General features: G+C 53.4%; 1 protein-coding gene across 7 annotated transcripts in view; it reads right to left on the reverse strand.

Moving 5' to 3' along the window:
* PPP1R12B (protein phosphatase 1 regulatory subunit 12B) overlaps positions 1-27,572 on the reverse strand; it is a 167,884-nt gene that overhangs the window by 46,778 nt on the left and 93,534 nt on the right. For all 7 annotated transcript variants that reach the window (XM_061381763.1, XM_061381770.1, XM_061381764.1 and 4 more), the window contains 5 exons: positions 20,629-20,719; positions 10,236-10,439; positions 8,164-8,353; positions 7,968-8,080; positions 7,154-7,195 (listed from right to left, as the gene is read on the reverse strand). In XM_061381763.1, the coding sequence (XP_061237747.1) occupies positions 7,154-7,195; positions 7,968-8,080; positions 8,164-8,353; positions 10,236-10,439; positions 20,629-20,719 (640 nt within the window). The remainder of the gene's footprint in view (positions 1-7,153; positions 7,196-7,967; positions 8,081-8,163; positions 8,354-10,235; positions 10,440-20,628; positions 20,720-27,572) is intronic.

The following is a 27,572-nucleotide window of genomic DNA, read 5'->3' on the forward strand; positions in this document are numbered from 1 at the left end:
ACAGGGAGCAATTACCCTTGCGGGCTCCCCACGATCAAAGCCAGTGCGGCCTGACTCCGTCCATGAAAGAGCTGAACCCGAGGGCGTTGAAGCCAGCCTCACACGAAACTGTCATCATGGTAATGACAGGGGCCCGGAATGCCCAAGCTGAAAACGATCTTCTTCTTACGAAAGCCATTAGCTGGTCTCGGGATATAAAGCTCTTAGGAAATACACTGGCATGAAATTCACCGGAATGTTGAACAATCATCTCATTTGAGTGAACAACTTTATTTTCACTCTGTATAGCGGTAGGAATCGCCTCTTATAACAAACATTTTCTACTCCCCACCAACTATGACTATTCTGAAATGAAATTCTTAAGAGGTAAAACTCAGCTAAAATCACAAAAAATCAACAGTAAAACACGGAGAAGAGACAAAGGGAAATCACTGAAAATGAAGTGTGTGTTTCAATGTGCAAATCTGGGGCCAAGAACACCAGGAGGCGTCATGAGGCAGCCAGAGGTGGACCCCAGGAAGTGTCCTGAAGGCCCACGGCGGCGGAGATGGGGGTGTGCGGGGCGGGGGCTGCCGAACGACAATGTCCTCGCACAAGAGGCGACGCGGCTGGGGACGCGGTCAACCCATGTGCAAGCGGCTTCTCCTCAACCGACGTGGCGGACTTTTAGAAGCTCCCTCTGCCGAAAAATGTGAGCTCACACACAGAGTCAAGTCTGGCTTTGAACTCGGATGACAGGGAGGCTTTCACCCCTGACTGTGCAGGGCGGCGGGCAGAAGCCCAGGGGCAGGACAGTTGTGTTCAGGGGCACAGGGAGGCCTGGCTTCCTCGGCCCCGCCCACGGACGCAGGCACAGCATCTCGCCCACAGCGACCCCTACAGGACAACCTGCCCTAGAAGCTCTCGCACGTCTGAACGTCACGTGCTTTCTGTAGCAGAGCACATGCCTGATCGCAGAAAACAAGCTGCAGCAGCGTTTCACACCTCTAACAGCGAGGTGCAAGGTCACAGGTCGTGACGAAACTGGAGGCCGTGAAGGCGGCCAGAGGCAGGAGGGAGAGACCCAGGTAAGTGGAAAGCTCGGAGGCTAAGCGTCCTCCCCTCAGCAGCCGATGAACCTCCGCATCCCTGGACCTCTGAGTGGGGGCCACACAGACGCCCTGAAGGTCAGTTTACTCCATCTGACAGATTCCTGCCTGAGGCAGCATCCACTGATGTGACGGGGCCGCGGCCCCCAGACTGCAGGGTCTGAGAGGAGTACACGTGCACTTTACTGAGCTCTGCTCGGCAACAGCGTGACCTAAAACTGATGGAGTCCTTAAAAGGAAAATGCCAAAAGAAACTTCTCAGGCTGGCTTCTCCAGCTTGGCTGGAGGCAGGCACAGACGTGACCCATATATAGACAACCCAGCAGCCGCGGGATCCTAAGAACTACGGGTGCAGAGCAGAAGCACGTGGGGGGCGAGGCGGTCCCAGCGAGCGTGGCGGCAAGGCTGGAGCAGCCCCGCGGGCGGCCTGGACAGAGGCGCTGGCCGCCTCCCCCAGCGCCCCGCCCGCGGTCCCCTGCCCACACAGCCCTGCCCGTTCCATCTGTCCCGGGAGCACTGTATCAGATTTCTCAGGGTTCGCAAGCCCTCTCATTCTGGGGACAAGCTAACTACCTTTTCCCTTTCTTCCCCTTCTTTTCCAGCTAAAGACAAAGAAGCTGAGGGAGGAAGATCTATATTTTACTATCTTTTCACTCAATTAAAAGGGAGAGTGGCTTGTTTAAAAAAAGATGATGGTGGTTTTCCAGTGAATGTGAAAAATACTACTTGACTACAGAAATAAGCTGTCCCGTCCGGAGCTTACCTACCGGGTCTCTAAACTTAGACGGTTGTTCTGTCTCAACAGCTCAGCTCGTCTGGGACATACTTTACCTTATTAGGCAATCGGGCCCCGGAGAGAAGGGAAAGCAAAACAGGCCTCGGCTTTTACCTAAAAGGAGAACAGCAAAGACATTACCCAGCGGGGGCGCAGACAGAGCCCGCTGGGCGCCTGCCAGCAGACGGGGGGCTTCAGCAGGCTGGGTAACAAGGCAGAGTCCTGCCTGACGGAGGGGACAGCGCCCAGCAGAGCGCCAGGAGTAAGGCTGAGGAAACTCGAGCAAACAGGAGGGGAGGCTGCCACCTACTCCAAGCGAGTGGGGGTGGCGCGTGCGTCTGTGTGAGTGTGTGCGCGTGTGCAGACAAGCGGGAAGGCGGGCGGGCACAGGAGCGGGAGGGCGGCCGGCAGAGCCTGGGGGCTGCTGAGCACACGGCACACACAGGCGCCCCGAGCTCGCCTTCCTCCCGGCTCTGCCTGGCTCTCCGGCACCTTGGCATTCCCTTTAAGCTTTACTTCTCAAAACCCATCAGGTCCACTCTCAGAGCACAGGCACATGCTGGGGCCAGGGCTACTCTGACTCCAAAAAGTCCATCCTTTATGGATAACTTAACAGCCAACCTCAAAATCAGAGTGTCTTCAGGTCAGTGAGAGTATTCCAAGATTCAGAAAATAGTCTGAATGGCCGTGACTCATCTCTAGCTATTTCAGTGTACTAAGTGTTTTTCATTTCACGACTCTAAGAGGTCGACACTATCATCAACCCCGTTTACAGACGAGGAAATGCAAGCGTCTCCTGCAGAGCAGCTGGGCTGCCGGGCCAGGCCTGCGCTCCTCTCGCCGTGACACTGCGTCAGACACGCGACGGGTGCATACTCAGTTGCAGGGTCCACACACAGCTGTGCGCACTTCCCCTGGGGCTTCCTGTGAGCTCTAAGGGAGGCGCTCAGGGACCCCCGGAGCTCCAGGGGCTTGGACTCGGTGCTTTCACTGCTGGGACGCATCCAATCCCTGGCCAGGGCACCAAGGTCCTGCAAGCCGTGCAGTGTGGCCAATAAATAAGGAAAACAAGAAGTTTTACAGCTTCCTTTGGTTCTAAAATCCCAAGCCTATGACTGTCGTCTTAGACTGACCAAAGCTCCAACTCACAAACCCATAAGGACCACCGCATAGCACGCGGGGTATGGCCACATTCCATAACAACCGTGAGACTGTTAGAAGAGAGGAACTGTGTTGAGGAGCTGGCTGTCTGCAGGCGGTCTCAGACGCTGGCTCAGCTCTGCTTCCCTCTGCCTGGCCCGACTTTGCTGAGTGTTACTACGTCTTTGAGTGTTCTCTGTTTTCCTTAAGGAGGAGCTTTCTTTGGAAAACGTATTTCTGGGAGCTCTTCTGTATGGAACTCTGATTTAGCCTGCGGATGGCTAGAATGGCACTTGTTCAGTTACTAAGTCGTGTCCACCTCTGTGTGACCCCAAGGACTGCAGCACACCAGGCTTCCTTGTCCATGACATTCCCAGCTGTCAAAGACCTACAGATGAGGTCGGAGACAGGCCGCGTCTCCTTCCCAGAAGCCATCAGGGGAGCTCCAGGAGCCAGCTCTCCACAACCAGAGGGCCTTCCCATGGGGACGCCCCCACACCAGCTGAGAGCTGGGGACAGGGGCCCTGACCCTGACCATGAGCACGGCCTGCCCACGGCGGGCACCTCAGAGGGCTTGTTCCATGAGTGGAGTGGCTCCAGAAGACAAGGGACAGGAGGGGAGACGCGTGCAGTGGCTTCAGGTATAAGAGACATTCCCGCGGCCAAGTGGCTCCCAGAGCAAGTTTCATTTTCTGTTACAGCTTAGTTCAAAGCCTAGCTTTGCTGGAAAAACCTCAGTTTGGGTCTCTCTCTGATTCAGTTTGAAAGTCTTAGACCTAATCGCTTACGCCTTCTGGAGCACTGGACCAACGTGCCCCTGGACGAGCTCACCAGCTGTCTCCAGCAGGGATCTCAGCGCCCTCTGACCAGCACTTCCTCAGCACGTCTCCTGGGCAGGCCTCGCCAGGAGGAGGCATCATCAGACCAATGGTCCACTCTGGATGGGACACTACGCTGCCGTTCGAAGGTCAAGTGTCATGATTTGTTCAGATGATGGCACATGATTTGCCAGAAAGCAACAGGGATGTAGGGGGAAAGCACCTTCCTAAGTGGAAGACGGGAACACCGCATCCTGGTGGACAGACACACGCCCAGGTCGGGGCAGCAGGGGAGCGCTCCCCCGGACATGGATCAGACTCTCACGCGGCCTCCGAGCCGCCCTTCAAGGGAACCTTCCTTCCCGCGAGGAGGCGCAATGCCACCAGCAACTCAACTCAAACACGGAACCTGCTCAGTAAAAAGACGACGATGGAGGAGTGAGAGGTGCACCCCCCAAGGGGTAGGAGGCCGGAAGGACGGCTGCATGACGCGTGGAGTACGGCCAACGTTCTGCAAGAGCTGTAAACGGGCATAATCTCCAAGACTGTGGATCGCTACTCTGCACAGCTGAAGCTCACACATACTGTGCGTTAATATACTTTAACAAGAAAACCAGCTAGGAACGTCTAGACTCACCCTCCATCTTCTGAGGGAAGGTAGAGGGGGTCGAGACTGAGGTAATAACGAATTATACACTTCATGAAGCCTCCAGAAAAACCCGAAGACCGTTGGGTCTGGAGAGCCTCTGGGTTGGTGTGAGAGATGCGTGCCAGGCATTGGCAGACCCACCTCCACGGGGCAAAGCTTCTGAGCCTGGAAGCCCTCCACACCCCACTGCTAAGCCTCTTCATCAGGCTTCATCTGTGTCCCTAAATAGGGAAGGGGAACCACAGGGGATGTGAGGTCGGCCCCAGCACAGTCACAGAGGCTCCTGAAGTGGGCCGGGGGCCGCCTGGAGAGCGCTCGCTCCCCGGGTGCTCTGCTGGCCCAGGCCTCAGAGCTCCCCCTGTGAGGCAAGGCCCCTCACTCAGGCTTTCTCTAACTTCCTCCCAGCTCTAAGGTGCCCACGTCTGGGAGGCGGGCAGCTTCCCTGCACGGACGTGGATTCCCTGCCACGTCACCTGCCTCCCGCCCGGCCTCCTCAGGCATGGCTCTTGCTCACCACGGCTCCGAGACACGTGTGCCCTCTAGTGATGAATTCAACCACATGTTGGAACCAGCCTGGGGATTGGGAAACAAGAACAGGGAGACCAAACAGCGTAAACAGAACAAAGGCAGGCCGAAGGCTCAAGTGAGAAAAGGTGCAGAGCCTGCAGGGCCCTGAGCACACAGCCTGCCCTGGGGCCAGGGGGCAGCCGCCTCCCTCGCGTCAAACCCAGACTCGGTTCGGCCTCACTTCCAAGATGAAGACAGGCGAGGACTTCTGGGAGGGCACCCGCCTCCCACGGACAGCCGTGCAGACCTGCTCCCAGCTCGGCGCCAAGGGGCTGCTGAGACGCAACCACTGCACCACCTGTGGTCTCAGCACCTCGTGGCTTTTCCAGGGGGCCGGGGTTTGCCTCCATGGGTGCACCACGTGGGGCCTGGACGCATTCCTGTGTCACCCCACGGAAGCGCACGGGGCCTCTCCTCTCACCCAGAACTGAGAGCACCCAGGGCCGTTCCAGTCGTAAATCGTACCCGGACACGCATGTCAGCGCCACTTCTCTAGCTGAGCTACACGACAGGAAACAGACGCCCACGACATCAACACAGATTAGGGTTAGGCAACAAAGGTTTTCTAACCAGGCTCTAGTCTCTGAGAGGAGAGACATCCACACACATTTGGGATCATTCTAGCTCCCACCTGACCGGGGATGGACTCCCAGGGTCCATGGGGACCGGGCCTGCTGCCCCGGGGGCCAGTAGGGACCCCGGCATCACACCTGCCCAGTTGCACAGGCAGCCGGGGAAGAGCTCACCAGGGCCAGGCTGGCATCGGGGCACGGGCTCACCGCACACCCTGCCCTCCTAAGCCCACACTCAGCATCCCTGCCTGGTGCCCCGGCACCAAGGAGCTCAGAAACGCGGAGACTGTGGCCTCCCCGTAGGGATCCGGCCTAAGCCTCCCCGCTGGGCTCCTGTGTGGAGCTGCCCGCCTCGACTCTCCTCCACACGCGGTGGCCATGTCCAAGCTCTGCAGTCACACTCGGGCTCTCCCATTAGGTGTCAGTCACAGCTTACTCTGTCTCCCAAAGCCCTGGCAACCCCCAGGAATGAGGTTGCGGTCACGGGCACACACCTTGCCCCGGGGGTCTCCTCGGGCATCTGTGCCCACACCGCCCCCCCAGCCCTCCCCTGTGAGCCAGCTGCAGCCCTGCCCCCACGAGGGGGCTGCACCCTTCTCAGTGGTCCCGATGGCACCGCCTCTGTAGGCCACTCCTGACCGTTCTGGGTCTCGACCCCAATCCAGGCAGGTCAACGACAGCAGAGCATTCCTACTTCCTCTCTAAAAATGAACTAGCTGCTGACTTTCAGGATGAGTTGTTGTATATGTTCTGGTAACATACTGTCACATAACTTAGGGTAGAAACAAGGCCATCTATTTAGTAATTTCCAAGAGAAACGCACATATTCTCTCAATTCATTTGGTCAAAGCCAGACCAATCCCTTCCTCCTGGAGAAACAGCAGGAGGACGTCCCCGTGGTGCAGTGGGCAGGACTCGGTGCGTCACTTGGTGGCCGGGTTCCAGCCCTAGTCGGGCAGAGAAGACCCCCCAACCCTAACCCCGGGAGCCACGCAACACGGCCAAGAAAACAAACAAAAAGCCCAAAGGAAGAAAAAGGAAAGACGCGGGGTGCTGCTCAGGAGCACGGAGCCGCCGCTCGCAAGCCACCCCCAGGCAGGCGAGGGCGCCAGGTGTGCAGGCCTGGGAGCTGCACAGGCCAGAGCGAAACCTCCTCTCAAGAGGCAAGTGTAAGTGACTTCCGAGGGTCTCCACCCCGCCCTCTGCTCCTCTGCAGCGTGCAGAGGATGCCGATGCGTGAGAAACAGCATCACCGCATCCTTCTTCCCAAGATTTCAAAGGACTTCACGCGCTCCAACAGCGTAAGGGAGAGGAGACAGAGGCGGAAACCGAGTTACGAGCCTGGCCGGAGGCGCGGGAAACCTCGAGCAGGAACACGGCCCGGCGCACCACCTAAGGAGACGGGGCGCGGGCGAGCAGGCGGCGCGGCCCAGGGCAGCGTCCCCCGACCCCGGACCCAAGCCTGCATGCAGCCTGCTCCTCTGTTAGGTGGGCAGACGCAGGCAGGGCGGCCCCACGGGGCAGCCTCACCGCAGGTCACTTACCCACGCTTTCTTCACCTCTTCCGGGACTTCCGTTTCATCTTCCTGGAAAGGCAGGCGGAAGAAAAACAAGCGGTCACGGTCGCAGACAGAGCTGGCAGCGCCAGTCAGCCCCGTCAGCACACGCCTGGGCAGGGAGGGCTGGCGGCCAGGGGGGCCGTCGCTGCGGCCTCAGCAGCGCCTCGGAGCGCCTCCTGCAGCCCGAGCGGATGCCCGGCGGGAAGAGAACTGAGCTCCCATGGCGACTGGACGCTCACACCCATCGCTTCTAACAGCGACCACCACCGCCTCTCTTCCAGCCTCATCGAAGCGGCCATCTAGTTCCCAACGCGTCACGCTCACCGGGACCTGACCCCAGCCGCTCGGTTCGTAAACGTCAGGCGCAGGCTGAGCCAACAGGCAGAGGTCAGCGGGGCGCGGACGCACGGAGCCCTGTCCTCGCTCGGAGCCAAAGTCACCCGCTCCTTCTTCTCCTTCGGAAGGGTAACCCTGAGTCAGACGACACTCTGAGAGCCCTGGGTCCTCAGCCAGCCCGGCGTGCACGGATGCCGCGGTGCTAACTCCCTGCACACCCTCGGAGCCCCGGGGGCGGCTCCGTCCGCAGGGCTTGTGTGCTGGCTCTGTCTGTCTGCACTCGCCGCGCCCTCGCCCCCTGCCCGCGCGCTTGGCACTGCCCTGGGGGCCAAGCCAGAGCCTCCCAGACGAGCCCGCGCCCCTGCGGTCTGTCTTTCTCGTGACACGTCCTGACACGCAGCCTCGGGCGCCGGGTGGGACTCTTGCACCCACACAGGACGCCTGGCTCAGACAGGCCACTTACGTCCTTTGTCCAGAAGTTGATGCCCGTGCCCCGCCGGCGCTCCCGGGGCCGCCTCCTCTCGCGGACGGACAGCCTGCCGGAGGGCTGGTCGCCCGGCTCTGCTTCCTCGCCCTCTGTTCAGGGAGGAGACAAGGCTTGGAGCTCAGGAGCCCGGGGCACGTGCACTGGAGGCTGCGCTTTCCGAAGCCCGACGTACCGTTTTTGTCCATGTCCCGCGGCCCGGCAGTGTCTGTGGGTGGCTCTGAGCTCTGCGAGTCGGGGGCGGAGGACCCACCCGTCCGGAGCAGGTAGGAGCTGCTGTAGAGCGAGGGTCTCGGGGCAGAAGGGGACGCTGGCGCTGTGGGCTGCTCGGGCTGAGCTGGACACCGCAGGGGATGATACACGGGCTAGAACAACCCACAGGACGAGACGTCAGGGGTCAAGTCCAGTGAAAGCGTAGGGACAGTAGGTTTATTAAAAATGGGCTTTTCTACATCAAGAGGCTTATAAGCAGTTAACCAGCCAGAAAGGAAACAGGTCTGAACTCCTACTCTGACGACACTGCTGGGGTGACAGCAGCCCAGAAAAGTTCCTCCTAAACTGATGGAAGGGCGCTAGAAGCACCGGCTTGCTAACACAACTCCTTTGATTCTACAAAGCAAACAGGAAGGATGCTGGCCTTTCAAATTGGGGCATGGAAAGGCAGGGTGTAGCGGGAAGATAATCTCAGGATAGGAAAAAACAATGTAAGAGTCATCTAAAAACAGATCAAATCTGGACCTTCTGCCAATTTATGAGCCTTCTATCAACTTGACATAACTAGGCTTGCTGACACTAAAAACCCCCACTTTCTGGGACTTCCCTGGCAGCTGGCGTCAAGATGCACCCCCACTGCAATGGGTGCGGGCGTGATCTGGGGCTGGGCACTCCAAGATCCTATATGTGCACCCCCACCCCCAAAATAAAAGTAAAAAAAAGTTCTTCTTTGAACTTTTTTTTTCCTTGAGAGTTAGGACAGAGCTCAACAATCAACCTTAGCATTTATTTGTTGAAGATGCAGAGATAAATTCTCACCACATGCGGAGATTGTCTGATTCTCTGTTTATAAATTATAGAGACAGAAGCAATAAGATACAGTCAGCTTGGGAGTCTGATAGGACGAGGCTCAAATTCTAGGTTCGGCACAAAACGAGCCGTGTGACCTAAGAAGGCGACTCGAGTTCTGAGTCGCCACTTCCTCCTTCGTAAAGCAGGGAAAACAAGCTCTTCCTCAGAGAGGCCTGGGAGGACTGGATACACGTACCATACGCTACGTGCTTAGAACGGAACCTTGTACGTAGCAAGTACTCAAAAAACACTGGCTGATAAAACACACGGAATAAACAACAGAACCGTGGCTCCTAAAGAGCAGGAAGACTTCTCTTCCTGCAACCATGGTCACCATAAAATTTATCGTCCCAACCGGGGCATTTCTGGGCGTGAAAAGGAATGGTATTGACAAACACCCCGAGACAAAAGGCATCGCTGGACGTCTTCGGTGAACCAGGAGCACGGTCACCCTAAACAGGACCCGACATCTCTGACTGCGCTTGCACTAAAGGGGTGAGGCGCACGGCAGGACGCCCACCACAGCGCAGGAGAGGCCGTGGGCTGCGGCTCAGCACCCCGCCACCTCTTCTTCCAAATCCCTCACTGGTGTCTGGCCGCGTCGTGCGGTGATGGGATCACAACCCCCGGCCAGGGCTGACGCTGGGCCCTGCAGGGACCGTGCAGCCTACTACCTGCTGGGCTGCCAGGGAGCCCGCCGGGTCTCCTGAGTCACGGAGATGCCAGCGAAGTGCTGAGCGCCCCACAGCCTCAGCGCAAGAAGGGCTGGTGTTTATCTCACAGGGCTGTGCTGAGGACTCAACAGTTTCGTATATGTGAAACAGCTAACACAGTGCCAGGCATAAACAATAATAAACGCTTCTTTTTCTACCTGCACTTTATTACATCGAGACCTTTCTTTTCAGAACTGAAAGGCTTGTGGCGGCAGTCACCTCACGGGCACATGCGCAGAAGCGTGCTGCAGCCTAACCTGCCCATCATGCCTCAGTGAGACTGGGAACAAGCACGGGAGCCAACTCCCGAGGAAACAACGCGTCACTTAAGGACAACACCCTCTGAATTCTTTCAGTTACACAGGCCCGCAGACGACAGATGGATGTAAGCAGGCTTCCTGAGAGGACTCCCCACGAGCAAGAGTCCCCCGGCCACCCCCCGGACCCTGCTCTCCACGCCGGCGCTCACCTCTCCCTCCGGGCTCCGGCCCCAGGGCTGGCGGCTCTCCCCGGCTTCCTGGGTGGGGGCCGCCAAGGGCTCGTGCTTCCGGGGGCCACCCTCAAGTGCTCCGGGACCCACGGGCTTCAGGCTGGGCTGCTCCTGAGCCTGACGCTCTACCCTTGACCGGCTGAACGTCCTCTCCGCTTCCTGAAGGTCCGTGAGGGTGACGCCCTGGGAAGACACCAGACAGTCAGAGGTTGCACCCTAACCACAGACACGTCCCCGTGAACGAGCAGGGAAGCTCCTCAAAGGTCTTATGGTACCAAGTTCCAAACAGCTCCCAACAGGTGTGAGGCCGTCTGCAGCTAATATACACCGGACACAAACACCCAGGTGTGCAGAGGCCCTGGGCCTGGGCCAGGCGCACCGCAAACGCAGCCCTCGAGCGTCGCTGCTCGAGCTCCACGAACACCCCCTGCCGCGTCCACACCCATGCACTCACGGCTCCTCGGGGCCCTCCCGACCTTAAAGAGCATGTGGGCACCAGCTGAGCCTGCCCTCCAGATCCCAGGAAAGCCGGAGTTGACTCACAGAAAGAGCCAGGCTCAACACAGTGAAACGTCAGTCAGGGTAGGACAACCACCAAACCCCAAACTGCATCTACCCACACACACACAGAGCCGACCGCGAGGGGACAGCCAGGACGGTGGAGCAGGAGACCCGGAGCACGGCCCTCCAGGGTCCTCCAGAGTGACCACTGTGAGGGGATGGCCGGGACGGTGGAGCAGGAGACCTGGAGCACAGCCCTCCAGGGTCCTCCAGAATGACCATTGTGACGGGGCTGGCCAGGAAGGGTCCGCCACAACTAAGGAGAGAGAAGCGGCCGCCGCAAGACGGCAGGAGGGGCGGCCCACCCGTGGCAGAGCGACTAACCACGGAGGTCGCCTCCGGGCAGCGAGGGGCTGAGGGGCGCCCCAGCTAGGGTCCTGTGCCAGGGAGGGCGAGCCCCCAGAATGCAGGGCTTCGAAGCCAGTGGGGCTCCCTCGGGGAGTGGGGAGCAGAGACTCTGCTCCTGCAGGCACACACGGAGCTTCACACACCCCACAACCCACGGCGGAAGCAGGGACTTCAAAAGAGCCAGATCGGACCCACCGGCTGACCGGAGTGTCCCTGAGAGGCAGGCCGTGACACTGGGGACAAGACACTGGCGGCAGCCACGCTGGGAGCTGGTCCCGCCCCAAGGACGCCGCTGCAGGCCAGCGCCACGGTGGGACCCTCCCTCTAGCCCAGTACCTGCAGCACCTGGCCCCCAGCAACACACACAGCATGGGAAGCCTCAGGCCCAGCAACCAAGCAGGCAGGGACGTGCGCCCGCACCCCTCCCCAGCAGACAGGCTGTCTGATGAGTCCTTGAGCCCACGGCAGCCCCCGGACAGCCAGCCCCTCACACCAGACAGGTGCTGGATGGGGACGCAGGGACCTGCGCCCGTGGACCCTGGGGCCCAGGTCCACCCACCAGTGGGCAGACTCCAGACCCAGACACGCCTGGGGCCCGGCCCTGTCCACGAGCAGCCTGAGCCAGCCTGGAGACCAGCCTCACACACCAGTGGGTGGACACCAGCCCCAGGACAACCGCAGGCCACTGCCTGCCGTGGGCTGACCCAGTCCACCACCTGCAGTCTCGTACCAGCCCTGGGATTTCCTGCACTGACTCCCTCACCAGTGAGCCAGCAGCAGCCCCGGGGTCCCCCAGAACCCACACGGGGGCACCCCTAGAGCATGGAGTGCTGCTGACCACAGTGGGGTGCACTGCTGGCATGCACAGGACACTTCCTACTAACGGCCACTTCTCCAAGATCGGGAAAACAGAACCAACCTGCTAGATACGCAGAAATAAAGACAGCAAGTTAGGCAAAGTGAGGCAACAGAACGTGTTCTAGATGAAGGAACAAGAAAAAACTCCAAAAAACAACTAGAAACAGGCGATCTCCCTGAGAAAAAGATCCAGGCGATAACTGTGAAGGTGACCAAAGAACTCAAAAAAGAGTGGGGAGGCTTTAACAGATAATCAGAAAATACAAAGAACGACCAGAGATGAAAACTAACATTAAAATGGAAATGCACTAGAAGGATTCAAGAGGCGACCAAGTGACACAGAGGAAGGGGCCAGTGACCGAAGAGAGAGTGGGGCCGGCACACTGGACAGGACAAGGAGGAAGTGCACGTGAATAAACGGGGGCACACTGAACAGGACAAGGAGGAAGTGCACGTGAATAAACGGGGGCACACTGAACAGGACAAGGAGGAAGTGCACGTGAATAAACGGGGCAGGCGACCTCCGGACAACACCAGATGCACTGACGTTCACGCTACAGGAGTCCCAGCAAGAGAACGAGAGAAGGGGCCACAGAACGTATTTGAAGACATAACAGCTGGAAACTTGCCTAACCTGGGAAGAGAAACAGACATCCAGGTCCAGGAAACACTGGGTCCCAATCAAGAATAACCCAAAGAGGATTATACCAAGACACCTCGGAATTCAATCGGCAGAAGTCAGAGATGAAGAGAGAACATTAAAAGCACCAACGGAAAAGCAACAAGCTATAAACAAGGGAACTGCCATATAGTCATCAGCTGACTTTTCAGCAAAAACTCTGCAAGACAGAAGGAAGGGGCATGCTGTATTTAAAGCGATGAGAAGGAAGGGCCTGCAATCAAGAATACCCTCCTCAGCGAGGCTCTCCTTTGGGCTGGATGAAGAAAGCACAAGTTTCATACACAAGCAAAAGGTAAGAGAGTTCAGCACCACAAACCAGCTTTACAAGAATGTTAAAGGGATTTCTCTAAGCAAAAGACAGGAAAAAGTGACAACTAGAAACATGAACATTACAAAAGGAAGACTCTCGCTGGAAAGGCAAATACGCAGGACAGAAGTATCGACAACTCAACCAAGTACAAAGCCAGTGCGCCCTGGCGGCTCCGACGGCACAGCGTCCACCTGAACCCGGGAGACCTGGGGCTCCGACGGCACAGAGTCCACCTGCAACCCGGGAGACCTGGGGCTCCGACGGCACAGAGTCCACCTGCAACCCGGGAGACCTGGGGCTCCGACGGCACAGAGTCCGCCTGAACCCGGGAGACCTGGGGCTCCGACGGCACAGAGTCCACCTGCAACCCGGGAGACCTGGGGCTCCGACGGCACAGAGTCCACCTGCAACCCGGGAGACCCGGGGCTCCGACGGCACAGAGTCCACCTGCAACCCGGGAGACCCGGGGCTCCGACGGCACAGGGTCCACCTGCAACCCGGGAGACCCGGGGCTCCGACGGCACAGGGTCCACCTGAACCCGGGAGACCCGGGGCTCCGACGGCACAGAGTCCACCTGCAACCTGGGAGACCTGGGTTTCATCCCTGCAGACAGGTTAAAAGGCCAACGAGTAAAATCAACTATATCCACAATAAGCAGTTAAGGGATAGACAAAATGAAAGGATGTAAAATATGATGTCAAAAACAGCAATCTTGGAGGGGAAAGAATGAAAAATGCAGGGTTATTAAAATCTTTTTTCAAATTAGAGCGATCATCTTGAAATTATCACATATATATGTATATATACTGCTATATACAAACCTCATGGTAATTACAAACCAGGAAACTATGATAGACACACACATGAAACAGGGAAAGACGTCCCAACACACCACTGAAGACAGACATCAAATCACGAGGGCCGAGAACAAGAGAGGAGATGAACAAAAGAACCACAAAAGAGAGAGAACAAGAACGAGAGAGGAGATGAATGAAAGAACCACAGAAACAATCTCAGAACAGTAAGAATGACAGCAGGCACAGACAGAGCAATAAGCACTTTAAATGTAAACGGGTTAAATGCTCCAATCAAAAGAGAGAGTGGCTGATTCAAAAACAAGACCCATACATACATATACTGCCGACAAGAGACACCCTTCAGACCTAAAGATACACAGCCCGAAAGCAAGGGGAATGAAAAAAGGTATTTGATGCAAACGGAAATCCAAAGAAAGTCAGGAAGCAGTACTTATGCCAGAAAAATATACTTTAAAATAAAGAGTGTTGCAAGAGACAAAAAGGGAAAGGACATAATGATCAAGGGGTGACTCCAAAAAGAAGACACAACAGTTATATACGCACCGAACATAGGAGCGCCTAAATGAGTAAGGAAAACGATAAAAGACATAAAGGGAGAAGCCAACAGCAACATAACAGGACGGGACCTCACCCCCACTCACAACAACGGACAGACGACCCGCACGGAGCATCAGGACGGGGACACTGACCACGTGTCACCTCAGACCAGATGAACGTAATCCACTCAAAAGCAGCAGATACATATTCTTTCCAAATGCATATTCTCCAGGATAGATCTGTACTACTTAACACAAGCCACAGTAGATTTAATAAAGCTGGAATCACATCAAGCATCTATTACAACCACAAGGCTCTGAGACTAGAATTCAACTACAAAAAAGAAAAAAACCCTGCAAAACCCACAAACATATGGGGGCTAAACAACACGCTACTAAACAGCTGACAGATCACCGAAGAGGTCAGAAGAGGGTGCAGAGTGCACCCGGAGACAAACGACGGAAACACAGCGCCCCGAGACCTTCGGACGCTGCACAGCCAGTTCTAAGAGGGATATTTGTAGCAATACAGGCCTACCTCAGGATACACAGAAAACCTCACACAACCTAACCTTAACCAAAGGAATGAGAAAAAGAGGAATAAACAAAATCCACAGTTAGCAGACAGCAAGGAGATCTAAGCAGTCAATCCTAGAGGAAATCAACCCTGAATATTCATTGGAGGGACTGATGCTGAAGTGCCAATACTTTGGCCACCTGATGCCAAGAGCCGACTGATTGGAAAGACCCTGGTGCTGGGAAAGATTGAAGGCGGGAGAAGAAGGCAACAGAGGATGAGACGGTTGGATGGCATCACCGACTCGATGCGCACGAATCTGGGCAAACTCCTGTAGATAGTGAAGGACAGGGAAGCCTGTCCATGGGGTTGCAGAACGTTGGAGAGGAGTCGGTGATTGAACAACGACAACAAAGTCAGCAGAAGAAGCATAATGATCAGAGTAGTAACAGATCAAACAGGAACCAAAAGTAACTGGAAAGAACCTTTAGCCAGACTCATCCAGAAAAAGAGAGCTCAAATCAACAGTCAGAAAAGAAGTTACGGCTGACACTACAGAAATAAAGACACGAAGAGGTTGCTATGACAACTATATGCCAGTAAGAACCACCACCTAGAAAAATGGACACATTTCTAGAAATGAGAATCTAAACCAGGAAGATAAAAACTATGGACCAATTAACAGTAATGAAACGGAGTCAGTAATAACAATGAAAGCTCCCCACAAACAGAGGTCCAAGACCAAACGGTTTTACAAGTGAATCTACAAAACACTTAGAGAGCGAACACCTGTCCTTCTGAAATGCTGCCAAAAAACTGAAGAGTAAGGAACGCTTCTTAACTCGTTCTCTGAGGCCAGCATCACCTCGCTACCAAAACCAGACAGATACAACACACACAAAGATAATTATAGGCTGAAATCCCTGATGAACATAGATGTAAAAACTGTCAATTAAATACGAGCAAACCAAATCCCATAAACATTAAAAAGATCAAACACCATGATCCCTCTTCATGGACCACAGCTTGCTGTGGCGAAGGGGCTTGTGCAATTCAATGAAGCTATGAAGCCCTGCAAGGCCACCCAAGACAGACGGGTCTCAGTGGAGAGTTCTGACAAAACATGGTCCACTGGAGAAGGAAATGGCAGCCCACTCCAGTATTCTTGCCTGGATAACCCATGGACAGTATGAAAAGGCAAAAAGATATGATTCTGGAAGATGAGCCCCCAGGTCGGAAGTGTCCAGCGTGCTACTGGGCAAGAGCAGAGGGCGCTACCAACAGCTCTGAGAAGAACGAAGGGGCGGGGCTGCTCAGGTTACACAGAGGGCGGGGCTGCTCACTACTGCACAGTCGGGGGGACGAACAGATGCAAGGGCCAGACCTGAGAGGGCGCCTGAGGAACTACCCAAAGGAAAAGAAACACGAGAAGGCAGTGTGGTTGTCTGAGGCCTACAAATATCTGAGAAGTGGAAAGCAAGGGAGAAAGGGACAGACAGCCCCACCTGAGTGCAGAGTCCCAGAGAAGAGCAGGGAGAGGCAAGAAAGCCCTTTAAACAAACAGTGCAGAGAGACAGAAGAAAACAGCAAAATGGGAAAGACTAGAGACCTGCTCAGGAAAGCTGGAGATGTCACGGGAACACTTCACACAAGGTCAGGCTCAGTAAAGGACAGAAGTGGGAGGCCCTGCCAGAAGCAGCAGAGATTAAAGGGGGCAAGAAGTGACCGAAAAACTAGACAAGAAAGGTCTCAATGACACGGATAACCATGATGGTTGGCCACCCGCCTAGTCAGACATCCTAGAGTGTGAAGTCAAGTGGCCCTTAGGAAGCATCACTACGAAGAAAGCTAGTGGAGGTGACAGGATTCCAACTGAGCTCTTTCAAATCCTAAAAGATGACGCTATTAAAGTGCTGCACTCAATATGCCAGCAAATATGGAAAACTCAGCAGTGGCCACAGGACTGGAAAAGGTCAGTTTTCATTCCAATCCCAAAGAAAGGCAATGCCAAAGAATGCTCAAACTACCACACAATTGCACTCATTTCACATGCTAGCAAGATAATGCTCAAAATCCTTCAAGCTAGGCTTCAATAGTACATGAACAGAGAATTTCCAGATGTACAAGCTGGGTTTAGAAAAGGCAGAGGAACCAGAGATCAAATTGCCAACAGCCACTGGATCACAGAGAAAGCAAGGGAATTTCAGAAAAACATCTACTGCTTCATTGACTACACCAAAGCCTTTGACTGTGTGAATCACAACAAACTGTGGAAAATTCTTCAAGAGATGAGAGTTCCAGATCACCTTACCTGACTCCTGAGAAATCCGTATGCAGGTCAAGAAGCAACAGAACTAGAGATGGAACAGCTGGCTGGTTCCAAATTGGGAAAGGAGTACATCAAGACTGTATATTGTCACCCTGCTTATTTAACTTGTATGCTGAGTACATCATGTGAAATGCTGGGCTGGATGAATCACAAGTTGGAATGAAGATTGCTGGGAGAAGGTATCAGTAACCTCAGATATGCAGATGACACCATTTTAATGGCAGAAAGTGAGGAGCAAGCAAAGAGCCTCTTGATGAAGGTGAAAGAAGAGAGTGAAAAAGCTGGCTTAAAATTCAACAATCAAAAAACTAAGTTCATGGCATCTGGTTCCATCACTTCATGGCAAAGAGAAGGGGAAAAGGCAGAAACAGTGTCAGATTCTATTTTCTGGACTCCAAAATCTCTGTAGAGTGCAGTGAGTGCAGCCATGAAATTCAAAGACGCTTGCTCCTTGGAAGGAAAGTTAGGACAAACCTAGTCAGTGTATTAAAAAAGCAGGGATATCAGTTTGCCAACAAAGGCCCACAGTCAAAGCTACGGTTCTTCCAGTAGTCGTGAGAGAGCTGGACCACAAAGGAGGCCGAGCGCCAGAGAACTGACGCTTTTGAGCTGTGCTGCTGGAGAAGGCTCTTGAGAGTCCCTTGGACTGCATGGAGATCCAACCAGTCCATCCTGAAGGAAGTGAGATGGTTAGATAGAATCGCCGACTCAGTGAACATGAACTTCAGACGGGAGGACAGAGGGGCCAGGCGGTGCCACAGTCCATGGAGCACAGAGGCCTGGACTCACAGACGGACAACAGCAGCTAGTGATGCCGTGACGAGTGGGCTTATCCCGGGCACGCAAGGGTGACTGAGTATCTCCATATCAGTCAATGGGACAGACACCGCATTGACAAACTGAAGGATAAAAACCATATGATCATCTCTGTAGAGGCACAAAAAGCTTTCGACAAAATTCAACATCCATTTATGATATAAAAACAATTCTCCAGAGAGTGGGGATAGAGAAAACACACCTCAATAATAAAGGCTACACAGGAGAAGCCTCGAGCGAACACCATGCTCAACGGTGGAGTTCTAAAAGCATTTCGTCTACGATCAGGAACAAGACAAGGATGCCCACTCTTGCCACTTTTATTCAGACAAGAAAAAGAAATAAAAGGAATCCACACTGGAAAAGAATAAGTAAAGCTGTCAGTGTGTGTGGATAACATGATCCTATACACGGAAAATCTCAACGATGCCACCTAAAAGCCACCAGAGCTCATGGATTCGGTAAAGGCACAGGGTATAAAATTAATGACAAGTAAGACAGAAACATGGAGAAGGCAGTGGCAGCCCACTCCAGTGTTCTTGCCTGGAGAATCCCACGGGCAGAGGAGCCTGGCGGGCTACAGTCCACGGCGTCACAGAGAGTCGGACACGACTGAGTGACTAAGCAACAAGACAGAAATGTACAATCCAGCCCATTCTGCTTCTGGGTCTGTATCTAAAGATGCAAAAGCAGGGGCTGAAGAGTCAGTTGCACGTCATGTTCACGGCAGCACTGCTGACGGCCGCCAAACGGTGAGAGCAACGCCAAGTGTCCATCAGGGGTGGCGGACGACCATGATGCGGTGTGGACACACCACGGAACACTGCCCGGCCACACGAGGGGAGGAGGCTGACGTGAGAGACACGAGGGACAGGCTGCCACCGACGGACGGCAGCTGCGCCCCCACTCAGCGGGTCACCTGGAGCCAAGGCCACAGGAGAAGGCGCACACGGGGGTGCCGGCAGCTGGGGGACAGAGGAGTGTCCGGGGGCTGAGGGTTTCAGTTTGGAAGAGGGAAGCAGTTCCGGAGATGGATGGCTGCAAAAAAATGTGACCGTTTTTACTGCCAATGAACTGTTTCCTTAAAAATGGCCAATTATCAAGCTGCACGTTACATATGTCTTCCACAATAAACCCAAACAAACATGGCAGCCAGTCTGGTCCTCTTGGGGTCACGTCCTCCGGGGGGAACGGACTGCCGTCGAGCACGAGCAGTCACAGCTGTGACAACCCCGGCTCAGGAGGGCGCCTGCCTGGCCCCGGGGGTCCATCAGTCCTTAGCCTTCCTGCTCGGCGTCTTTAGCACCTGAAACCGCGGGGCTTCCCCGCCCCCTGGAAACGGCCTCCTCACCCCTCTGGACCATCTCCTGTTGACTCACCACCACTGCCGGCCCGGCTCAGCCTCCTCTGCCTCCCTGACGCCCAACCGCAGCCCCTGTCCTTGTCGCTGCCACACGCCCACGGCCCAGCTCGGCCAAGGGACAGCCGCCCACGCGCCTCCAGGCTTCTGAGACCTCCCACCAGGTCTCGGCAACCTTTTCGAGATATTCCTCACTGCAATGCCTCCCTTAGGGCTCTTTCCTTTTGTAACATCACTAGTGAAACATAAGCCACACCCCGGCAGCACACACGCTGTCTCTGAGCATGCTCCCGGGGCTGCGCAGCATCCGCACTCAGCGTCACGGACGCCCCCCACACCCTCAGGGTCGCTTCCCGTCCCCCCTCTCTCCAGCCCTGAGCAAACACTCATCTACTTTCTTTTCTCTGCCAGTTCTGGACACTTTCATACAAATGGAATCATGCCCCGTTTCTTTCACCCAGCATAACTTTTCCTTAAGGTTCATCTCATTGTAGTATGTACATGTTTTAGGACTTCATTTCTCTTTATCGCCAAACAACATTCATTGAATATGGAACACTGTTCATCCATTCATTGATCAACAGGAACTTGTGTGCTTTTCCCAGTTTTGCTAACTGCTTAACTCGCTCAGTCTGTGCAACAGCCCAGCTCGGGCCCCCCCCCCACACCTGCTGGGACCCCCACCACCCACTCCTGCTGGGACCGCCGGGCGCCCCGGCTCCACAGCTCTGACCGTCTTGCTCCTAAGGGTCCAGGGCTCAGCCCTACAGCCAACATGCACGCTCCCGTGGGTCTATGCAGCAAGTAAAGCCTAGCCAGAGGACACACTGAAGGGGGGTTTCTGACTCCTGTGAATAATGCTATTATAAAATCTGTGTAGGAGCGTCTCTGTGGACGCCTGCCTTTCTCTCTCGATTGCACACCCAGGAGCAGCACGCGGGCCCCGTGGTAACTGTGGTGAGGACCGAGCTTCTCCTGTAGGAATGAAATGGGGGCCTTAGCACAGTGAGATGATTAGGCTTAGGGAGGAAAGAGGAGAGACCTGCTCTGCTCCTGGAAGAACAGAAGCGAAAGCAGGTGTGTGTAGCTATGAACGCATCTGATTCTGTGCAGTGTGAGGTCTAACACGAAAGCTTCTGTTGCAGGGGCTGCAAGGAGACACTCGTTTGCCGTTTTTTAACTGTTCCAGGGGGACAGCAGACAGACAGAGGACTCAAAACACAGAGGTACACTCACTTGGGTAGACCTTCGGGTCTGCCGAGCCTGTCTGGAGCGCGCCTTCCGTAAGGACTCTGCTTCCTCGTCCCGGACAGGAGTCAGATACGACCTGTGGGGAGAGGCACACCAGAGGTGAGGCCCCGGCACACGCGGGTGCTCCCCACGTGGGCGGGCCCCGCGCACCAACACGGAGCCTGGCAGAGGCGGCCACAGAAGGCCACAACGGAGGATGACAGAAGCCAAGACTCAATCTGGACCTACTACTGCGTGCAGAGCCGCGTCCTAACGGTAACACAGGAGCCTTCCTTCCCCTCTCCCATCCTCACACGGCTCCTTTTCTGGCCGGTGCGAACCTCCAGAGCAGGTGAAGAGCGGTGTGACCCACCACCCGGCTCCCGCCTTCAGAGCTGGCTTCTGGCTGAGACAGCAGACTCAGCTCCCCAAGTGCAGGCAGCTCCTCCCTCCCTGGAAGCAGGTGGGGGTGTGTGTGTGGGGTGTGTGTGTGTGGGGGGTGTGTGGGTGTGTGTGTGTGTGGGGTGTGTGTGTGGGGGGGGTGTGTGTGTGTGGGGGGTGTGTGGGTGGGGGGTATGTATGTGGGTGTGCGTCTGGGGAGGGGTGTGTGTGTGGGTGTGTGTGTGTGTGTATGTGTGTGTGGGGTGTGTGTGTGTGGTGGGGTGTGTGTGTGGGTGTGTGTGTGGGGGGTGTGGGTATATGTGTGTGGGGTGTGGGTGTAGGGGGTGGGTGTATGTGTGTGTGTGTGGGGGTGTGTGTGTGTGTGTGTGCACATCAGCTAAGCCTTCAGCAAGGTGTTATCTTTTTGCTGGTGGTGGGTCTCGCCTCCATGCTGATGGCTGCAGGCTGAGCAGTGTGGTGGTTGCTGAGAACTGCGGCAATTTCTTAAAATGAGACAACAAAGTTTGCCTGATTGGCTCTTCCTTTCATAAAAAGCTTCTCCGTAGCCTGTCATGCTGTTTGACAACATCTCACCCACAGCAGAATTTCTTTCAAAACTGGAGTCAATCCTCTCAAATCCAGCCACTGCTTTATCAACTAAGTTTATGTAATAATCTAAATACTTTCTTGTCACTTTGAAAGTCTCCACAGCTTCTTCACCAGGAGTAGATTCCATTGCAAAAAAAACTTTAAAAAATATTTTATTTTTTAAATTGAAGTACAGCTGATTTTCCAGTTGTCACGTATGGATATGAGAGTTGGACTGTGAAGAAAGCTGAGCGCTGAAGAATTGATGTTTTTGAACTGCGGTGTTGGAGAAGGCTCTTGAGAGTCCCTTGGACTGCAAGGAGATCCAACCAGTCCATCCTAAAGGAGATCAATCCTAAATATTCATTGGAAGGACTGAAGCTGAAGCTCCAATACTGTGGTCACCTGATGTGAAGAGTCGACTCATTGGAAAAGACCCTGATGCTGGGAAAGACTGAGGGCAGGAGAAGGGGATGACAAAGGATGAGATGGCCAGATGGCATCACTGACTTGACGGACATGGGAATCTGAGCAAGCTCCCGTGAAGGACAGTGAAGGACAGGGCAGCCTGGCACGCTGCGGTCCACAGCGTCGCAAAGAGTCGCACACGACTGAGCGCCCGGACAACAACACTTGATTTACAATGTTCTGTTAGTTTCAGGGGTACAGCAAGGTGATTCAGTTATACACATACCTCCATCTGTTCTTCTTCAGTCTTTCTCTTCAGGCTATTACAGTGCTGAGCACAATTCCCTGTGCGATACAGTAGGTCCTTACTGTTTATCTATTTTATGTGTAGTAGTAGTGTGTATATAACCCCAAACTTCTAATTTACCAACCTTATTTTCCCTCTAGTAACAGTAAGTTTGCTTTTATGTCTGTGACTATCTGTTTTATATGTAAGCTCATTTGTATCTTTTTTATAAAGACTCCACATATTAGTGATATCACATGGCATTTGTCTTTTTTCCGTCTGGCTAACTTCACTTACTGTGACAATCTCTAGTTACATCCCTGTTGCTGCAAATAGCACCATCTCATTTTTATGGCTGAGTTTTATTTCATGTATATATGTACCACACCGTCTTTATCCATTCATTTGCAGATGGACGCTTCTCATCCACAAGAAGCAAATCCTCACCCTTCAAGCTTTATCACGAGAGGCAGCAATTCTGTCCCAGCTTCAGGCTCCCCTTCTCAGCCTAGTTCTCCTGTGCAGCTCCTTCACCACTCAAGTCTTGGATCCCTTGAACTCATCCATGAGGGCTGGGATCTACTTCCTCCAAACTCTTGCTAAGGTGGGTATTTTGATCTCTCCTCACGAGTCACAAACGTTCTTGGTGAGTCTTCTCCAGAGAGTTTTCAACTGATTCTGCCCAGGTCATCAGAGGACTCACTGTCTGTGGCAGCTACAGCCTTATGAAATGTAGTTCTTAAACAATATGCCAGAGAGTCAAAATCACTCCCTGACCCACAGGCTGCAGGACAGACGTGTTTTCAGGCATGAACTGCATGGATCCCACCGTCCACCTGCATCAGCACTCTCGGGTGGCACCCAGCGCACCGCCAGTGAGCAGCCATGTTTTGAATCTTTGTTTTCTGGGCAGTAGGTCTCAGCGATGAACTTAAAAAGTTCAGTAAACTTTCTGTCAACAGAAGTGCTGTCATCTAGGCTTTCTTGTTCCTGCACAGAGCACAGGCAGGGTAGACACAGCATAACTCTTCGGAGCCCTAGATTCCCGAAATGGTAAACGAGCACTGGTTTCAACTTAAAGTCGCTGCGACAGGCGCGCTAAATCACAGGCGGCAGCGACGGGCATGCTAAGCGTGGCCGAGAGGAGCTACCCCACGTCCGAGGTCAGGGGCAGAAGCCGGGAGGACCCCATACCTGAAGGGCGACGGCCAAGAGGAGCTACCCCATGTCTGAGGTCGTGGGGGGCGGCCGAGAGGAGATACCCTTTATTTTCTGAGCATCCGAGGTCAGGGGCAGTGACGAGAGGAGTTACCCCATGTCTGAGGTCAGGGGTGGCGGCCGGGAGGAGATACCCCACACCCTTAAGCCCGAGGCCAGGGGCGGCTGGCGGGAGGAGCTACCCCATGCCCCCATGCCCGAGGCCAGGCCTGTTGGCCGGGAGGACCAACCCCATGCCCGAGGCCAGGGGCGGTGGCCGGGAGGACCAAACCCACACCGTGGCTGCGCGTGCACAGGAGGGCCTAGAGGAGCTATCCCATGTTGAAGGTCAGGAAGGGCAGCGGTGAGGAGATACCCCTCGTCCAAGGTAAGGAGCAGCAGCTGCACTTTGCTGGAGCAGCCGTGAAGAGATACCCCACGCCGAAGGTAAGAGAAACCCAAGTAAGATGGTATGTGTTGCAAGAGGGCATCAGAAGGCAGACACACTGAAACCATACTCACAAAAAACTAGTCAATCTAATCACACTAGGACCACAGCCTTGTCTAACTCAATGAAACTAAGCCATGCCCTGGGGGCAACCCAAGACGGGCGGGTCATGGTGGAGAGATCTGACAGAAGGTGGTCCACTGGAGAAGGGAATGGCAAACCGCTTCAGTATTCTTGCCTTGAGAACCCCATGAACAGCATGAAAAGGCAAAATGATAGGATACTGAAAGAGGAACTCCCCAGGTCAGTAGGTGCCCAATATGCTACTGGAGATCAGTGGAGAAATAACTCCAGAAAGAATGAAGGGATGGAGCCAAAGCAAAAAGAATACCCAGCTGTGGATGTGACTGGTGATAGGAGCAAGGTCCGATGCTGTAAAGAGCAATATTGCACAGGAACCTGGAATGTCAGGTCCATGAATCAAGGCAAATTGGAAGTGGTCAAACAGGAGATGGCAAGAGTGAATGTCGACATTCTAGGAATCAGCGAACTGAAATGGACTGGAATGGGTGAATTTAACTCAGATGACCATTATATCTACTACTGCGGGCAAGAATCCCTCAGAAGAAATGGAGTGGCCATCATGGTCAACAAGAGAGTCCGAAATGCATTACTTGGATGCAATCTCAAAAACGACAGAATGATCTCTATTCCTTTCCAAGGCAAACCATGCAATATCACAGTAATCCAAGTCTATGCCCCAACCAGTAATGCTGAAGAAGCTGAAGTTGAATGGTTCTATGAAGACCTACAAGACTTTTTAGAACTAACACCCAAAAAAGATGTCCTTTTCCTTATAGGGGACTGGAATGCAAAAGTAGGAAGTCAAGAAACACCTGGAGTAACAGGCAAATTTGGCCTTGCAATACAGAATGAAGCAGGGCAAAGACTAATAGAGTTCTGCCAAGAAAATGCACTGGTCATAACAAACACCCTCTTCCAACAACACAAGAGAAGACTCTATACATGGACATCACCAGATGGTCAACACCGAAATCAGATTGATTATATTCTTTGCAGCCAAAGATGGAGAAGCTCTATACAGTCAGCAAAAACAAGACCGGGAGCTGACTGTGGCCCAGACCATGAACTCCTTATTGCCAAATTCAGACTTAAATTGAACAAAGTAGGGAAAACCACTAGACCATTCAGGTATGACCTAAATCAAATCCCTTATGATTATACAGTGGAAGTGAGAAATAGATTTAAGGGCCTAGATCTGATAGATAGAGTGCCTGATGAGCTATGGAATGAGGTTCATGACATTGTACAGGAGACAGGGATCAAGACCATCCCCGTGGAAAAGAAATGCAAAAAAGCAAAATGGCTGTCTGGGGAGGCCTTACAAATAGCTGTGAAAAGAAGTGAAAAGCAAAGGAGAAAAGGAAAGATAAAAGCATCTGAATGCAGAGTTCCAAAGAATAGCAAGAAGAGATAAGAAAGCCTTCCTCAGCGATCAATGCAAAGAAATAGTAGAAAACAACAGAATGGGAAAGACTAGAGATCTCTTCAAGAAAATCAGAGATACCAAAGGAACATTTCATGCAAAGATGGGCTTGATAAAGGACAGAAATGGTATGGACCTAACAGAAGCAGAAGATATTAAGAAGAGATGGCAAGAATACACAGAAGAACTGTACAAAAAAGATCTTCACGACCCAGATAATCACGATGTTGTGATCACTGACCTAGAGCCAGACATCCTGGAATGTGAAGTCAAGTGGGCCTTAGAAAGCATCACTACGAACAAAGCTAGTGGAGGTGATAGAATTCCAGTTGAGCTATTCCAAATCCTGAAAGATGCTGCTGTGAAAGTGCTGTGAATATGCCAGCAAATTTGGAAAACTCAGCAGTGGCCACAGGACTGGAAAAGGTCAGTTTTCATTCCAATCCCAAAGAAAGGCAATGCCAAAGAATGCTCAAACTACCGCACAATTGCACTCATCTCACATGCTAGTCAAGTAATGCTCAAAATTCTCCAAGCCAGGCTTCAGCAATATGTGAACCGTGAACTTCCTGATGTTCAAGCTGGTTTTAGAAAAGGCAGAGGAACCAGAGATCAAACTGCCAACATCTTCTGGATCATCGAAAAAGTAAGAGAGTTCCAGAAAAACATCTATTTCTGCTTTATTGACTATGCCAAAGCCTTTGACTGTGTGGATCACAATAAACAGTGGAAAATTCTGAAAGAGATGGGAATACCAGACCACCTGATCTGCCTCTTGAGAAATTTGTATGCAGGTCAGGAAGCAACAGTTAGAACTGGACATGGAACAGACTGGTTCCAAATAGGAAAAGGAGTACGTCAAGGCTGTATATTGTCACCCTGCTTATTTAACTTATATGCAGAGTACATCATGAGAAACGTTGGACTGGAAGAAAGAGAAGCTGAAATCAAGATTGCCGGGAGAAATATCAATAACCTGAGATATGCAGATGACACCACCCTTATGGCAGAAAGTGAAGAGGAACTCAAAAGCCTATCGATGAAGGTGAAAGTGGAGAGTGAAAAAGTTGGCTTAAAGCTCAACATTCAGAAAACGAAGATCATGGCATCCGGTCCCATCACTTCATGGGAAATAGATGGGGAAACAGTGGAAACAGTGTCAGACTTTATTTTTCTGGGCTCCAGAATCAGTGCAGATGGTGACTGCAGCCATGAAATTAAAAGATGCTTACTCCTTGGAAGGAAAGTTATGACCAACTTAGATAGCATATTCAAAAGCAGAAATATTACTTTACCAACAAAGGTTCGTCTAGTCAAGGCTATGGTTTTTCCTGTGGTCAGGTATGAATGTGCGAGTTGGACTGTGAACAAGGCTGAGTGCCGAAGAATTGATGCTTTTGAACTGTGGTGTTGGAGAAGATTCTTGAGAGTCCCTTGGACTGCAAGGAGATCCAACCAGTCTATTCTGAAGGAGATCAGCCCTGGGTGTTCTTTGGAAGGACTGATGCTAAAGCTGAAACTCCAGTTCTTTGGCCACCTCATGCAAAGAGTTGACTCACTGGAAAAGACTCTGATGCTGGGAGGGATTGGGGGCAGGAGGAGAAGGGGACGACAGAGGATGAGATGGCTGGATGGCATCACTGACTCGATGGACCTGAGTCTGAGTGAACTCCGGGAGTTGGTGATGGACAGGGAGGCCTGGCGTGCTGTGATTCATGGGGTCGCAAAGAGTCGGACACGACTGAGCGACTGATCTGATCTGATCTGATCTGTAACAACTGAAAGTCATTAGCCTGTAACCAGTGAGGCAGTCTGTCCTTTGAAGCCTGGAAGCCAGGCACTGACTCCTAACTATGGAAGTCATGGGTGGAGCCTTCTCCCAGCAGAGGCTGTTGTTTAGTGCAGCCACATTCATGAACGATCCCAGCTGCATCTCCTGGGTGACTTGCTGCAGTTTCTACGGCAGCACCTGTTGCTTCACCTTACTGTATTATTCAGTCGCTAAGTCATGTTCCACTCTGTGCGACCCCATGGACTGCAGCCTGCCAGGCTCCTCTGTCCTCCACCATCTCCTGGAGTTTGGTCAAATCCACGTCCATTGGGTATGTGATGCCATCTAATCATCTCACCGTCTG

The sequence above is a fragment of the Bos javanicus genome, chromosome 16 (genome assembly GCF_032452875.1).
Source record: "Bos javanicus breed banteng chromosome 16, ARS-OSU_banteng_1.0, whole genome shotgun sequence".
Classification (NCBI taxonomy): domain Eukaryota; kingdom Metazoa; phylum Chordata; class Mammalia; order Artiodactyla; family Bovidae; genus Bos; species Bos javanicus.